We start from the raw sequence: 16,999 nt of genomic DNA, 5'->3' as shown, positions 1-16,999 counted from the left end.
GGGATCACGTGAAGGCCAATGAAATCTTTTGCAGGGTCAGCCCTACTATAAGGAAGTAGCTGTCTGAGATGGTGGGTGCTGGGAAGCAGGGAGCAGCTGCAAGGTGTTGGACACAAGTGTGCATAGGATTTTCCCCCCTGGGGAAGGAGTGGGGGGGGACACAAAGTAAAATACTGAAATTGGGGAGCAGGCTAACCTCACAAAAAATAAGAATACTGTCTACATTTTGTCTCGTATCTTGGGTTCTACAAATGCTAGAAACCTGCTTGAAAAAGAAGGAAGGAAGGAAGGAAGGAAGGAAGGAAGGAAGGAAGGAAGGAAGGAAGGAAGGAAGGAAGGAAGTGGTTGCATCTAGTGCAGCTCTAGGTAACTAGTTATGTTAGCATAGTGACATCCCCTTGCACAATGGAACTCCTCCCTCTCCTCCCTCACCCATGTTCCTCTAAATTTGTTATGAGGGTTCCCCCTTCCCTGCAGAACAGATCTGGGGGGAGTGCAGGGCACACATGGGGGGGGGGGAAGTTCCATTGCACTAGCATAAGTCCTCTTGGAAATGGAATGCGTGTCTTGGATGCTATGCACAGAATCACTTATCTTCAGGTGCCGCTTGTGGGTTTCCCATGGACACCTGGTTGACCACTGTGAGATCAGGATGCTGGATTAGATGGGCCACTGGCCTGATTCAGCAGGGCTCTTCTTATGTTCTTAAGTTCCATGGTTCATGGGATGGGTGTGGGGGTTCCTGCAGATGTGCATGGTTGGAAGATAAGAATTTATTTGTCACACAACGTGTTCTGCACACCTTAGTCTGCTGCTCTTGGATATGGTAGAGGAAACCATATTATTGCCAGTTTTGAAGTAATATTCGATTACTGGCCTTGTGAATTCCTATATAGAAGTGGGGGTGGGTTGTCTTGTCCTTTCAGATAGAAAAATGTCTTGGACCAGCCTTGACTTGCAGAATTACGTGCACATTGGTTTATGTCTAGAACACTGCTCTCTTTCTGTGTGTGTTTAAAGTCACTTTTGCAACACTTTGCAAAAACCCAATGTGTGGCATTGGAATAAACCTCACCATCTGCATCAAGCTGGAGCAGTTATTTCCTCTCCCATGAGAATCAAATTTGGATGTCCTTGTTCTGGCAGTTCTGAAGCCTATTAATAGTCCCTTTGACATACATAGAAGGGGATGGAGGGAAGGGGGAGAGCAACACCTGAATAAGCAGAAAGGGGGAAGCAAAGATACATTGGCAGCAACTGGTATTTTTAAACTAAAATGTGAACCATTGCCCCAAGTGAATGCTCTAGAATGCCCTTGATTCATTTATTGTTCAAGTTATGCTTCATGGCAAATAATAAGTCAAAATGATATTTCAAAACCATGAAGATTTTCAAAAAAGTAACATCACAACCTTCAGGTGTCATTTTGCCACCAACTCACAACATACATTGGTTCTGTTTATAAAAATATGTACTAAGCAGCTTTTCACTTTGCACAGGTATTGCCATGCTTTTTTCTTTAAAAAGCAATTTTTAAAATTACCAGTACATTTAGATGCCCCCCTTCCTGCAAGGAATGGTGGCATACATGGTTCTAAAGGTAAAGGGACCCCTGACCGTTAGATTCAGTCACAGGTGACTCTGGGGTTGCGGTGCTCATCTCGCTTTATTGGCCAATGGAGCCGGTGTACAGCTTCCGGGTCATGTGGCCAGCATGACTAAGCCGCTTCTGGCGAACCAAAGCAGCGCACGGAAACGCCGTTTACCTTCCCGCCGGAGTGGTACCTATTTATCTACTTGCACTTTGTCGTGCTTTCGAACTGCTAGGTTGGCAGGAGTAGGGACCGAGCAACGGCAGCTCACCCCGTCGTAGGGCTTCGAACTGCCGACCTTCAGACTGGCAAGTCCTAGACTCTGTGGTTTAACCCACAGCGCCACCCGCTAGGGTTCTACTCACTATTTTATCCTCAAAACACAATGACTGGCCCTAGGTTACCCAGTGAGCTTCATGGCCAAATGGGGATTTGAACCCTGGCTTCTCGGGTCCTAGTACAACACTCTAACAATGCAATATCTCGATATTAAAGGACTGTAGGTAAAAGAGATTCCAAGCCAATTTTCACAGCTGTGTTAACGAAAAGAAATGAAAACTAATGTGTACGGTGCACCCATAGCTCACGGGCCCTATCTTGCTTGCCATGCAAAATCAATTCCTTCCAATGGCACTTCTTCCTGGTCTTCCAAAGGGTGCATCTTCTTAATCATAACTGCAAGCAGATCAGAGCACACCAGAACCAGGAAAATGTGCCACTCCTTGTTTGTCAAGCACCTCCAACCTGCTTGCAATGACAGTATGCAAGATGAAAAACAGACCCTTTTGCAAGGGCTCTTCTTTCTTTATAAAGTTACTTGTATATGGCAATTTCATTTTTTAAAAATCAGATAAGTGTAGAACCATTTTAAATATGCAATAAGACTCAGATAATGTTTTTAAAAAGAGAAAGATCACTAGTTTTCGTGTCTGGGGTCATCTAATAAAGCTGATTGTTAGAAGGTTCAGAACAGACAAAAATAAATAGTTCCTCACAGAGCATGTAGTTAAACTATGGAATGTTCTACTAATGGGGAAATATTGGGTTTCAGTAGTCAGTACTTTGCAGGTTTGGGCTGGAATGGCCAATAAAATCCAGACTCCAGAGGTTAGCAAAGCAAGGCATTTATTTAGCATTGCAATGGACACCATTTAACTGCCTAGAGCAGAAAGTGCCACCTCATGTAAAAAGCATAGCAATAGTTAAACTTTAAGCATTCCTACACAACAACTGTTCTGGCCAGCTAAGTCACACAGCATAGCTCAACCGCCTTCTGAAATAGCAATGGCCTTCATCTTTATCTCCTTCCTCTTGCTTACGTGCTGCTTTGTTCTTCTCTCATGGTTCTCTTGCAAAAACAACCTTCACATTCCAACCTTCGCTTGCTAAACCCTTCCAACACACGTTTCAATTTGCATGCTATAATTTCAATAAGTTCTCTGACAATACCATGAGATGTAGCAATGACCCCCAACTTGGATTGCTTTAAAAGGGGTTAGGCAAATGGTGGATTAGGCTGTCAATGGCTGTGTTCTGTCTCCACCGTTGGAGGAAATATGCCTCTGAATGCCAGTTGCTGGGGAAAAGCAAGTGGGGAGAATGCTGTTGCTCACAGGTCTTGCTTGTGGGCTTCTCAAAGGCATCTAGTTGGCTACTGGACTTGGTGGGTCTTTGATCTGATCCAGAAGGGCTGTGTTTGTGTTCTCGTGGTTTTAGCTCCCTTTACTTACTTTGTTTGCAGGAAGGGCTTCAGAAGGAGTCGTACTCTCCTTGTGTTTAAAGCTGGGGGGCATTTTTCTTTTACCAAGCTACTTCCTGGACAAGAAATACAATCCGCAGTGTATGAAACTGCTGGATGGGGTTTTTATTCATGATTTGAACATTCTTCATGGAGCCCTCAGATGGTCAGTTTACATTCTTTCATCTAGTTAAAGGGACCCCTGACCATCAGGTCCAGTCGTGGCTGACTCTGGTGTTGCGGCACTCATCTCGCTTTATTGGCCGAGGGAGCCGGCGTACAGCTTCCGGGTCATGTGGCCAGCATGACTAAGCCGCTTCTGGCGAACCAGAGCAGTGCATGGAAACGCCGTTTACCTTCCCGCTGGAGCAGTACCTATTTATCTACTTGCACTTTTATGTGCTTTTGAACTGCTAGGTTGGCAGGAGCAGGGACCGAGCAACAGGAGCTCACCCCATTGTGTGGATTCGAACCGCCAACCTTCTGATCGGCAAGTGGTTTAACCCACAGCGCCACCCGCGTCCCATTCTTCATATAGTTAGAATCATACAATTGTAGAGTTAGAAGGGACCCCAAGGGCCATCAAGTCCAACTCCCTGCAATGCAGGAATATTTTGCTAAAGGTGAAACTGGAACCCACAATCCTGAGATTAAGAGACTCATGCTCCACCAACTGATCTATTCTAGCTATCTAAACAGTGGAAGTGTTGTTGATTATAATTAGAGTACCACCCTCATTATTTTCTTATGTGGAAATATTTGAAGGGCAAGAACAAACAGAAAGTGATCACTTCCCTTTATTAGGTCCCCTAATAAAATGTCTTCCTCAGGCAGGAGGTGTTTCTGTAGAGCTTTTGGGTGTGAAAAGATTGAAATGGTCACTCAATTTAAGCAATAATGCTCAAAAGATATTATCTAGTTTTCGTATGATGATTCTGTGCAAGAGCTTTGAAAATGAATTGTCAGTTCTGGTGGACACCTTCCCACAAATTGCACCAGACCCAGGTTATTAAATTCAAAAGCTTCAAACAATATACTCAGATGGTTCAATACAGCTGGCTTGGTGCACAATGTAAAGATGTTATGAAAGTTCTGGCAAAGTTTAACAGGGCTTTCCAGAAGAAATCTGTAGCAAAATCCATGGAAAAACCGAGTAATGCTAGAGCAGATTATAAGAAACTGCTCAAGAACAAGAAAGCAGATTATGGAAGGAGGCCTAAATTAATGAAATGATTTCATTAATTTAAACATACATTGGGGGAAACTAAACATTCAAAGCAGTCTTGGTTACAGTTGCCTGCAGGACCTGAAGGAGGTTCTGAAGATGGATAAGCACTAACCAGGGATTGGCATCACTGTTTAGACTCCTGAATAATAATAATAATAATAATAATAATAATAATAATAATAATTTATTATTTATACCCCACCCATCTGGCCGAGTTTCCCCAGCCACTCTGGGCGGCTCCCAATCGAGTGTTAAAAACAATACAGCATTAAATATTGAAAACTTCCCTAAACAGGGCTACCTTCAGATGTCTTTTAAAGATAAGATAGCTGCTTATTTCCTTCACATCTGATGGGAGGGTGTTCCACAGGGTGGGCACCACTACCAAGAAGACCCTCTGTCTGGTTCCCTGTAACCTCACTTCTCACAATGAGGGAACCGCCAGAAGGCCCTCGGCGCTGGATCTTAGTGTCTGGGCTGAACGATGGGGGTGGAGACGCTCCTTGAGGTATACTGGGCCAAGCCGTTTAGGGCTTTAAAGGTCAACACCAACACTTTGAATTGTGCTCGGAAACGTATTGGGAGCCAATGTAGATCTCTCAGGACCGGTGTTATATGGTCCCAGCAGCCACTCCCAGTCACCAGTCTGTCTTGCTGCTTTCTGGATTAATTGCAGTTTCTGGGTCATCTTCAAAGGTAGCCCCACATAGAGTGGATTGTAGCAGTCCAAGCGGGAGATAACCAGAGCATGCACCACTCTGGCGAGACAGTCCACGGGCAGGTAGGGTCTCAGCCTGCATACCAAGGAACTTAGAAGCAATTAAATCATCTTAATGCTCCCCATGTTCCTCTGTACTGAAAATGGAGCATTTTAGAGCCAGTTATTTGTCAAAACCCCTGCCTGTATCATTAATATCCACCTTTATTGAGTTGCGCTTTCAAGCAATGCCCTCGGCAGTGTTGGTTGGTTGTTACAAAAAGATTCCATACGCAGATAGATTTTGTATATGCAGGTAATTGGAGGTGGAAGATATTATTCATTATTTGTTATACTGCCCCTTATACACGCCCCCCCCCAGCTTTTTTAAACCTTTGTTTGTTCAAGGAAGCAATCATCCCACAATTGAGCGCTGTGGTTACTGAGTGATTCCAACACATTAGTGACACATAGTGTGACCCTTTTCGTGTTGGTGGCTAAGGAGATTAGGTAGAAGGATTTGGAAAAAATAGCTGTGAACTGTAAGGGGTATTCAGAGGTCTAAATCCGAAATACATTTTGTATATAGCAGTGGAGAACCCCTGGTTATAGTCTCACCAGGAGCTGATGATTCTGTTTGTTTCAGCCAATGCCTTGATTTATATTTTGAGTCTGAAACTGTTTGTGCTTTTGCTTTTGTCATGGCCTTTGACTAGCACAATAAACTTACTGATTGATTGATACGTCATTTATATGTTGCCCCATAACACAGATTTCCCCCCTCCCCAAATGCAATAGTTAGGCTTTTGAAAAGCCTTTGTGAAAAGCTCAACTGTGCAGTGAGGGTGGGAGGCAGCTAGGGATGGAAGAGGGGAGGTGGGAGAATGATGGGGAAGAGTATGAAATGGATGGAAGGAAATATGAATGGATGTTTGTGTCTGCACAAGGAAGAGAGTATGTGCCTATGTGTTTGTGTAATTGGTCGAGCCCTGCCTACTTTTGTCTCCAGCTACACCCACCACTGGTATACTGTCCCCAAAGGGAAATGTGATCCTTGGACATACAAAGCTCTCTCTCTCCCCCCTATTGTGTTTTTACTGTCCTTTAATTTTTATTCTAAATGTTTGCTGTATAATCTGCCTTCCATTGAGTTCCATTGGCCAGAAGAAGGTGGAAGGTTAAAACATTTATTAAAATAGGCACAGCAGCGATTCAAGCATTTTCTCTCTCTTAAACTTAAGCTGTGTCAGCAATCTTCACTACTTGTCCTAATTTGCAGGCGGGGGATGCAGAAGTTCAGAGGGACAAGATGCCAATCAATCAGGAAAATCAGAAACTCTTGATGATTGACTGCAAATCAACCAGAAGTCTACCAGGAGATCTGGATCTGTTTTCTTTCTGCCCTTGCTCTTGATTACCCAGTTCTGAACAGTTACCAGTTTCCCAACACAATGCAGCTTCCCAAAAGGCGGGGCTCTGTCCCCCCCCCCCCTTAGGCAGCAATCCTTACTTACAAGAGACTGATAATCAGAGAAGGGAAATGATGTAAAACAGCATTACAAGCAGCGTTACACTGATTTTTTAATACTGTAATTGTGATTTTTGTTTTATCTTTAGTTGTTGGTTTTTAAATAGTATTTTATAGATTGTAATTGTTTAACTGATGATCTGTTAATTATATTATATGATTTATGATATATTTGTGATGTTCTGTTCTGGTACTGTTATTTATTCTTTGTAAGCAGCTTTAGGATTCATTTGAATGGAAAGCATCATAGAAATACAATTCTTCAATCAACTAAGCCCCATTGAACTACTGAGATGTACTTCCAAGTAAGCACACGTAGGCTCATTTTGTCAATAGTATGAAGCAGTGGAGGCTGACCCTCCCCAGTCAAGGTGGATCTCCAAATCAGATTAACCATTCCAGAGAGATAATATGAAAACTGTCCCACTACATTTTTGCTCATGCTGAAATTTCCCTCTATTTTTCCTCTTCATACTCTTTTCTTTGGTCAGAAGATGGAGCCATTCTCCATTCTATATGATTCTTGCTCTATTTTAACTAGAGCAGGATTAGTCCCTAGGGCATTATAAAGTAGCATTTGATTATTCACTCTTATTTTCAGTCTGAAACTGGGCCAGCCAACATCTTTCCAAAACCAAACAGATACTTAAAATAATAATAAAAACAATAAATGAATGTTTTAAGTAAAGATTCCATGAAAATAAAAAATATAACAGTTTACAGTGGCTAATTGCAGCATTAATAATAATAATAATAATAATAATAATAATAATAATAATAATAATAATAATAAACCAATCCCCCGGGTGTGTGTGTATGTGTTATATCCTTTTTACTTTCCTTTTTGAACATACATGGTTATACAAATGAAATAACTGCTTTGAAAGAAGTTTACATAAGAGAAAACACTGCTGTTACTGGGTACTAACCATCTTTCTTTTCTTTGTTTTCAAAAATGTAATAAAATTCCATCTTTTTCAATTAAAAATGTAACCTCTTTCCATCAGTTTTAAAGAGTTGACACACAATGCAATCCTAGGAATGTTTGCTAAAAAGTAAGTCCCACTGTGTTCAGTGTGTTTACACCCAGGTAAGTATGCTTAGGATCGCACTTTAGCCATGTGAGCTACATTTTCTGGTCAGCCCACTATGGACTGTGTCATAACCTAGTACCTAAAGGTGGTTGGGAGGCTGCACCCACTTCCTCCAAGGGAAAAAAAAGCAGCTTTATTGCAAAGGGGAGACTCTCCTGCCTCCATCCATTGGCCAGAGGACCAGCAGCTTCTCTTAAAGGTGTGTCATAGCTCAATGGAATAACATCTGCTTTGCACACAAAAGGTCCAAGGTTCATTCTCAGGCAGGCAGTGCTTGGAATCTCCCCTGATTGAAACTCTGCTGAAACACTGCTTGCCAATGTAGATAATACAGAGTTAGATGAACTGATAAAGCAGATTCCCGTGTTCCTATACAGGGTGTTTGGTTTCCCCTCCCCTAGCAGACTAGCAGAGTCCAATGGACAGTTGCCCTAGGACTGCAGAGCTGAAGGACAGCATGCTCTGGTCTCAGCCAGGGGACCAAGGGCCACTGGAAAGCTGTTCCCCTGTCTCCCAGAAAGGTAATCATGGGCATGGGGGTAAATAATCCATTGGCCCATGAAGGAGCCCCAGCAATGGCCTTGTTTCCACCAAATCCTATTGGAAAGAAGACTTACAATAACTTAGCTAGTGAGAAGCAGTGTCCGGGTTTGCACTGTTCTTCCTGCCTTCGAAACTCTTTTTCCTTTGTGCCTTGCCTTTTTGGACTGTATGCTTGAGGGCAGGAACTTTTCTATTATATTACTGATTGCTGCAAGCCACTCTGGTAACCTTATTTTAAGTCGCACTCCTGAGTTTCTATACCCTTTTAATCAGTAGTTCTCAAACAATGGGAAAACACCACCAGTGGCGTAGCGTGGGTTGTCAGCACCCGGGGCAAGGCAAGTAATTTGCGCCCCCTAACCCGTGGATTTGCACCCCCTAACCTGTGGATTTGCCCTAACCCCAGATTTTGCGCCCGGTGCGGCCGCCCCCCCCCCCTGCACCCCCCACGCTACGCCACTGAACACCACTGAGGGAGGGGTGAAAGACACTTATCCTAACCCCACCCCTCCAAAATGAAGGATGAGGAAAGATTCAGATACTTTTTCCTGTTAGAAAATGAGGCTTAGCATTGCAGCTGCTGAAGCTGCTTTGCTGCTAACTGCGGAAGCTGCAAAGAGGCAGTGAACATGGACGATTCGGCCACATCCCTGCTTCTGCCTCCTTGTATGGCTAGCTATTTGAGGAGGGAGATTATTCCCTTTCATGTGTTACACAAGTAAAGGTGATTCGTGCTTTGCCAGTGGTGGATCTTACTATAAGGCAGAAAGAGGCAACCACCGCATAAAAAGAAAATTTGCTGTTCGTTACTACAATACAGTCTAAGGCCATATCCCTATCATTTCTTTAAAGTACTATTATACCACTTTGACAGTGATGACTTCCCCGAAATAATCCTGAGAATTATAAAGGTGCTGAGAGTTGTTGTTGTTTAGTCGTGTCCGACTCTTCGTGACCCCCTGGACCAGAGCACGCCAGGCACTCCTGTCTTCCACTGCCTCCCGCAGTTTGGTCAAACTCATGCTGGTAGCTTCGAGAACACTATCCAACCATATCATCCTCTGTCGTCCCCTTCTCCTTGTGCCCTCCATCTTTCCCAACATCAGGGTCTTTTCCAGGGAGTCTTCTCTTCTCATGAGGTGGCCAAAGTATTGGAGTCTCAGCTTCAGGATCTGTCCTTCCAGTGAGCACTCAGGGTTGATTTCCTTCAGAATGGATAGGTTTGATCTTCTTGCAGTCCATGGGACTCTCAAGAGTCTCCTCCAGCACCATAATTCAAAAGCATCAATTCTTCAGTGATCAGCCTTGTTTATGGTCCAGCTCTCACTTCCATACATCACTACTGGGAAAACCATAGCTTTAGGAGACCCCTATTGCTCTCCAGAGCTACAACCTCAAGAGGTCCCTTGGAAGAGGGATTAGGAGTCTCCTAACAACAACTCTCAGTGCCCTTGAAGTTCCGAGGATTCTTTGGAGGAGCCAAAACTGATGGTGTAAATGCATAGTACAGATGTGACCTAACTTTTAAAAGTGCTTCTGTGTGGAAAAAAACAGAGGTTCAACTGCAGCCTTATATCCATCATTTATTCTCTAAATTATCATATACAAAAATTAGGAATAAGCTCTGTAGTAATTTGTTAAACTTTCATGATTTCCCAGGAAATTACCAAATTTCTCTTTGGAAGTTTTTTTTTTTTAATGTGTCAAGCGGGAGGTCATGACTGAATTGAAGTATACTGTTATAGAACTTCAAACTAGCATCTTTTGAAAGATTCGTAGTGGCTGGAAGTTCCTAGCAAATTCCTTACCGGAACTGATGCAAGCTTTGTCTCAGATTTTTTCATGCAAATCATTCTGTTAAGTGCTGGAGGCCAAATTAATATTTAAGAATTTGTTGTCATTTATTACTTTGCATCACTTCCACAAACACATTCTGAGCCTTGGGCAGTTGGGTATTTAATTCTTTTAAGGTAGCTCAATGAATTATGGAGCAGGGTTTCAACGGGGGGGGGGGGATATAATAAAAAAGGATTTTTCATAGATTTCATAGTATTGTGGAATTGGAAGGGACACTGAGGGTCATCCTGTCCAACCGCCTGCAACGTAGGAATCTTGCCCACAGCTGTCCCTGGGTGGCTCGAAACCCAAGCCTTCGGGTTAACAACCAGATACATAGACCCACTGCACCATGAGGCTTAAATAACAGTAAATCTTCATCATCATCATGGATGTGTAAATGGCCTTTGTTTCACTTACTTCAAAAATACACATTTTTTTAAAAAAATACTCATGGATTTTAATTTAAATTAACAATGAGTCAATTCAAGCATTATTTATACAAGCCCTGCTGTATCATTCTAATGGCCCTTCTGGTCCATCATCCTGTTCAACTAGTCCAGCCTCCTAAACAAATGGATGCCTCTGGGAAGCCTGCAAAGAGGACATGAGTGCAACAGCACTCTTCCTGCTTGTGATCCCCAGAAACCAGTATTCAGAGACATGCTTGCCCCAACACTGGAAGGTGAGCATACCCACTATGGCTAGTAGCCATTTAAGGGATGTGGGTGGTGCTGTGGTCTAAACCACTAAGCCTCTTGGGCTTGCTGATCAGAAGGTCAGCGGTTTGAATGCCCGGGACAGGGTGAGCTCCTGTCGCTCTGTCCCAGCTCCTGCCAACCTAGCAGTTCAAAAGCATACCAGTGCAAGTAGATAAATAGGTACTGGTAAACGGCGTTTCCATGCACTTTGGTTTCCGTCATCGTGTTCTGTTGCTCCAGAAGCGGTTTAGTCATGCTGGTCACATGACCCAGAAAGCTGTCTGTGGACAAGCGCCAGCTCCCTCGGCCTGAAAGTGAGATGAGCGCCGCAACCCCAGAGTCGCCTTTGACTGGACTTAACCATCCAGGGGTCCTTAACTTTTTTCCCTTTAGTCATTTATAGCCTAATTCTCCATGAATGTGTCTAGCTGCATCTTGCAGGAGGGAATTTAATACTTTAACTATGTACTGCGTGAAGTATTTCCTTTGGTCTGCCCTGAATCTTCTGAAACTCATTAAAAAAGATTTGGAAATATGGGGGAAGGTGAAACTATCATTTTTAGGAAGGATTTCAGCCTTAAAGATGAATATCTTGCATTTGTTCTTGTTCCAAACAATACCAGTAACAAATAGCACTAGCTGCTTTAGGGAATGGCAAAGAGATATTTCAAGAGTTGTCTGGCGGGGGGGGGGGGGAGTGAAGAATAAAGTATAAAATTTTGATAGATACTAAAGACAGAGGTGGCTTTGCACTGCCAGACTTTCGATCGTATTATGAGGCAGCCTGCTGAACCTTCTGAAACTCTGCTTCATTAGATGCCACAGAGATCTAGTGTTATGAGGGGGGGGCACCCCTCTATACACTTTCTCCCATCATGGTTACTTTTTTTACTCCTCTATCATGTCTCTCCTCCCGCCACACAACTACTTACACATTTTCTAAATGAAAGAGCTCCAGATGTTATAACTGTTGTGCATAAGGGAGTTGCTCCAACCCCTTGCTGCCTCCCTTTAAAAAAATCTTTTCAGTACAATAATGGTAGAGGGCCTTGCCATCATGGCTAGTAGCAACCCACAGCCTTTCCCTCCATGAAAATGTCTACCTCTCCCCACTAAAGCTGCCCTGGCTGCTGGCTATTATGGGAGCAAATTCCATTGTTTCACAGTGTGGAAGCTGAGTAGAAAAAACTTTGTCCTATCCACTTATTTCACAACATGCATAACCTTACACATGTACTTTGCGTGCCCCCCCCCCCCAGCCAGTGTGGACTGGTCCATTAGTGTGAATGAGGCACTGGCCCAGCAAGCTCAGTCTGCCCTCAGCTAGCCAGCCTCCTTCCTTAAACCAACCAGGGGGGTGACTCTGACTATCACTGTTAGTCCCCCTGCCCTACTAGTCCCAAGGGGCACCATCCACCTCTGTTCCAAATAGTGTGCATTTCAAGAATGTTTGCACTGTCTCCTAGTCCGCTGCATTTTGCTCTTTCAGGGCTCATTACAAACTGATTCTATGCCACAGCCATATTGATAAAGATAAAACAAAACAAAAACACTTTATATGTGTTATAACCCTGTGACACCAGATGGTGCTGTGGTTCTCCGTCTTTCACCAACGGGATTTCCCTTCATGAAGTCTACAACGTGTTTAACTGAATCGCTTTTTTGATGTGTCTGGATCTAGCCTCTGTTTCTTAAGATGATGGTATCCTTTCCAAACATCATGGAGGGAAATCCTGAGTTTGATTTATAAAGAGGTTTCTGCATTGCTGGAGTTGTTTAAATCAACCACCACCACCACCTCCCAAGACTAAAAATGTGTTCAATCACATTAACTGCTGAAGCTATATTGTCACATTTGTCCCAAAGCCAGGATGGACACACTGCATTTATTTCCTATATGCCTATCTTGACACCACATTTCTGTCAGTCTGTTCTGTTGGTGTACTTGGCCAAATTGGAGTACTGCTCTAGTACACGTTGTAATGAGTGGTCTTTGCTAGAAAGCCAGAACTTGCAGAGAAATGTGTTGTTAAGTTGGCAGACTGTATCAGAGTGAGAAAAATATGAGGAAGTGCCCATGATGTGATACCAGCATTCCAGGGGAAAGGTAGTTCACACTAGCATTTCTCCATCTGACACATTGATTCAAAGGATCCACTTTGGGAGCATGAAGTGATTTGTACTATAGTTCCTACAAAGACATGCTGTACACAGGGAATGGTGCAGAAGTGGCTGGTTTGGGGGGAAACCTCAAAAGCTACATTTCAATATCTGAAGTTGCAGCTGGCTGATTTTACCACCACCCTGCCCTGCCCTGGCAAGCTGCAGTGGCAGCTGGCAAAATAACAAAGCAGTGACACTCAACCTCATATGCTATGTCTGCTGGGAAAAGGCAAGGAACCACACCAAACGTGTTGTTGTTGTTGTTGTTGTTGTTGTTGTTAAAGACTCAGTCTGCTCTTAACCTTTGTGAGAGCAAGCTGCTTACTTGGAACTGTCCGTGGTCCTGCAACTTCTGGGCTGCCTTCCTCTTAGGATTCTGATATCAGATGCAGAATCTTAGAGTAGGAAGTGACCGCAAGGGTCATCTAGGCCAATGCTTAGCAATGCATATTGCAATCTTTTGCCCAATGTGGGGCTTGAATCCACGACCCTGAAATTAAGAGTCTCATGCTCTACAGACTGAGCATGAACAAGGCAATTACCAAGTTATGCCAATAAACTCACTACTCACAGGTTGTTGGCGGATGTGTTTTATTTGTTAGCTTTTAATAAAAGGAAGAGCTATTCCTTGATACCAGCTGCTGCATAAAGAATCCCCAGAGAAGTGTTGTGGTAGAACTGAAAAAATCATTCCTCCTTTCTTTTTATTAAAGGAATTTTTGAACCCATTTTGCTCCAGGCTGGAATGAGGAAGATAGAAGGCATGAGAATGGAATTAATAACAACAAGAAGGATTACAAATTATTCTGCAGAAAGAAAAATGCAAGTTTTGCCACTTTAGACACATACAAGAATGCATTTCTGCACACAGTTATCTGAGAGTAGTGCCTTCGGAGGGCCACTTTCAGGTAGTAGATGGGGCCAGAAACAAAAGTGGGCAGAGGGGGGGGGGAAAAGTGAATGTTACCTTTGTCTACTAGTCTAAACGTACTCATGCACCCATCTCTGTTCTCCACCCAGAAAAGCAAGAAGCATGCCAGGTACAGGCAGGAGTCCGAAGGGTGAGCAGAGGAGCCAGGGGACCAGGAGGATGATCAAGGGGAACAGGCTAGTGATTTGTGGGGTTCTGTACCACCCATGTGGCAGAGGGAAGAAGAAGAGTCAGAAATGGGAGAAAAGGAGGCAGGGAAGAGTTACAGGAAGGCACAGAGACAGATGCAGAGAGAGCTAGGCCATTAGAATCTCCTCTGCTTCTTCCCTTGCTGTCTCCAAGGACAAGGAGGGGTTTAAAGGGACAGGAGGTCACCAGCTGCTGGCATCACAACAGTGGGTAGTATGTGTGCTGAAAGGGGCATGTTTGCATAGTTGTTCCAGATATCTGGGTCAGAGCACAAGCCTGAAGAAGGAGATGCCTCACTAGCTATTTAGCAGGAGCAGTGCATATATTTTTTGCACCTTAGAAGCTGATGTAGTTGAGTGCTTTGACACTAAAGAACCAAACGTCCAATCACATGTCCTAATTGTGGGTTGTGTATGCTTGGGACAAGGCATTATCAGAGTTCAAGGATATAGTCTAGCCAGGCAAAATGACTTAAGGAGGGTACACAGCAGCACAGTTGCGGCGTGTGGCTTAGGGAAAATCCTGAGGGCCAGATGGAGAGGCTGAGGGGATGTGCGCACATTACAATTTCAGGCTTAAGGTTCTCAATCCCTTCATTGCATCCATAGAAACAAACTCCTGTTTCTGCCATTTCATGTTGGAGTGTCTCTCTGAGGAAACTTCTATATAACTAAGCTATTTCACAAGAATGTCAGATGTAAGAATGAGCAAGATAGGTAGGATTCTACTAGTTTGCTCAGTATGAATACATTTGCTCCTGTTTTCTAAAGCTTCGGCCAATGAGCACTTGTAATTTACAAGCAATGTTGCAGCTTTTTAAACTTTAGACTATCTGTATTGAAGTTCTGAGTCGGGACATGGGTGGCGCTGTGGGTAAAACCTCAGCGCCTAGGACTTGCTGATCGCATGGTCAGCGGTTCGAATCCCCACGGCGGGGTGCGCTCCCGTCGTTCGGTCCCAGCGCCTGCCAACCTAGCAGTTCGAAAGCACCCCCGGGTGCAAGTAGATAAATAGGGACCGCTTACCAGCGGGAAGGTAAACGGCATTCTGTGTGCTGCGCTGGCTCGCCAGAGCAGCTTTGTCACGCTGGCCACGTGACCTGGAAGTGTCTGCGGACAGCGCTGGCTCCCGGCCTATAGAGTGAGATGAGCGCACAACCCAAGAGTCTGGCAAGACTGGCCCTTATGGGCAGGAGTACCTTTACCTTTTTTTTTTTATTGAAGTTCTGATTGTGGTGCACCCAATATTCCCTCTTCCCTATGGTATAATATTTGACTGCCTTACACCAACTATTTGACCTCATTACACCAACATTTCTGACTTATGTTTTGAAGAAAAAGAGAAACAACTTACTAGGCGTGCAGCTTTCACCTCCTCCAGAGATCCTGTTGGAATTGTGGTGAAGAAAGATTTGTGCACCGCTGTGTGTTTCTCAGTATCTTTGGGAGAAGTGGTGGGTGATTTGAGTGGTGTTTTCTCAGGCGTTGGGCGAGGCAAGCTGCTGTCAGCTGTAGGTGACATTTCCTCACTTCTGAAATGAGTAGTGGCAACATTTTGGGATGGTGTACTTGCTCTGGCAAAAATACGTGCCCGCTTCTGAGATCTGAGAGAGGTAGTGAGAGCAGAAGCTGCCTCTGTGTTCAATTGATCTTCTGGTGGCGGCGGCAAATTTCTGTGTGGTGATCTGGGCGCCGAATCAGGAGGCACCATGCCAGGTGGTGATGTGGGCACTGTTTTCTCCAATGCCGGCTGAGATGTCAGAGATGGAATTTCTTGATCTCCAGAATTAGTAGTGTGAGACTCAGGAAAAGGTGTTTCTGAAGCTGCAACAGTGGAAACTTTGCCTTCTTCTTTTCCCTTTCCAAAACGTTTCCCGGCAACATTTAGTGGTGGCTTAAAAGCTCTGGCAAACAGAGGTGTGCGCCTCTGAGATCTGAGTGATGTGGTAGGTGCAGAAGTCAGCTCTGTTTCATCAGTGGCTGATGTTCTCTCAGAGGTTGGACTGTCATTAGTCACAGGTGAAATTTCCTTACTTCTAAAATGAGTCATTGAATGCTTTGGAGGAGGCTTGGTGCTGTTTATCTCTTGTGGTGTATGGATGGAAACAGATTTTCCAGGCTGCATTTTTTCCACTGATGATTTCAAAATCCCTTTGGGTGATTTTGACTGTTCCCCATCATCACTTGGTGATGGTGCAGCAGATGTTTGAGGGGTTATGTCTGATGGAGATACCATCAGTGTGGTATCTTTCTTATCTTTGATTCTTTTCCTAGGTTTAGTTGCTGAAGGGGAAATGGGTGGTGGTGATTTTGGTGGTTGTGGTGGTGATGATGGCGATTCCACAGTGGTCTGGGGTGATACACTGCTATGGTGTGATTTTTCTTCATTTTCAGGTGTAACTGTTATATTATCAGCTGCATCTACCTTGGTATGATCACCTGCATGTTCCTTAGTGTCTGATGCAGGGGCCTTCTTTTTCTTCCAACAAGGCAACTTGTGCCAGAATTTCTTTTTCTCCTCTGACTTGTTTGGATCTGCTTTCTCGGAGTTCTCTAAGGCTTGGTTCTGGCTTGGTTCTAGAGATGGTTCTAGAGATGATTCATCAGATTCACCTGGAGCAATTGGCTTGGGTGGTTCAGTGGTGGGGATCTTAAAGTCTACTTGCACATGTGCAGGTGCTAGTGGTACTTTAACTTGCTGAAAGGCAACAATCAAATTGCATGTTAGTAATTGTGACATAGAGAGAGTGGGATTGAGAT

General features: G+C 43.9%; 1 protein-coding gene across 6 annotated transcripts in view; it reads right to left on the bottom strand.

The window, feature by feature from the left end:
• Nucleotides 1-13,694: 13,694 nt before the first annotated feature.
• Nucleotides 13,695-16,999, bottom strand: part of LOC114589451 (uncharacterized) — a 40,066-nt gene continuing 36,761 nt past the window's right edge. For all 6 annotated transcript variants that reach the window (XM_077922349.1, XM_077922350.1, XM_077922345.1 and 3 more), the window contains 2 exons: nucleotides 15,594-16,937; nucleotides 13,695-13,860 (listed from right to left, as the gene is read on the bottom strand). In XM_077922349.1, the coding sequence (XP_077778475.1) occupies nucleotides 13,828-13,860; nucleotides 15,594-16,937 (1,377 nt within the window). In that variant the 3' untranslated portion in view covers nucleotides 13,695-13,827. The remainder of the gene's footprint in view (nucleotides 13,861-15,593; nucleotides 16,938-16,999) is intronic.

This window comes from Podarcis muralis, chromosome Z, assembly GCF_964188315.1.
Source record: "Podarcis muralis chromosome Z, rPodMur119.hap1.1, whole genome shotgun sequence".
Taxonomy (NCBI): domain Eukaryota; kingdom Metazoa; phylum Chordata; class Lepidosauria; order Squamata; family Lacertidae; genus Podarcis; species Podarcis muralis.
This window is presented reverse-complemented; position numbering and strand designations above follow the sequence as displayed.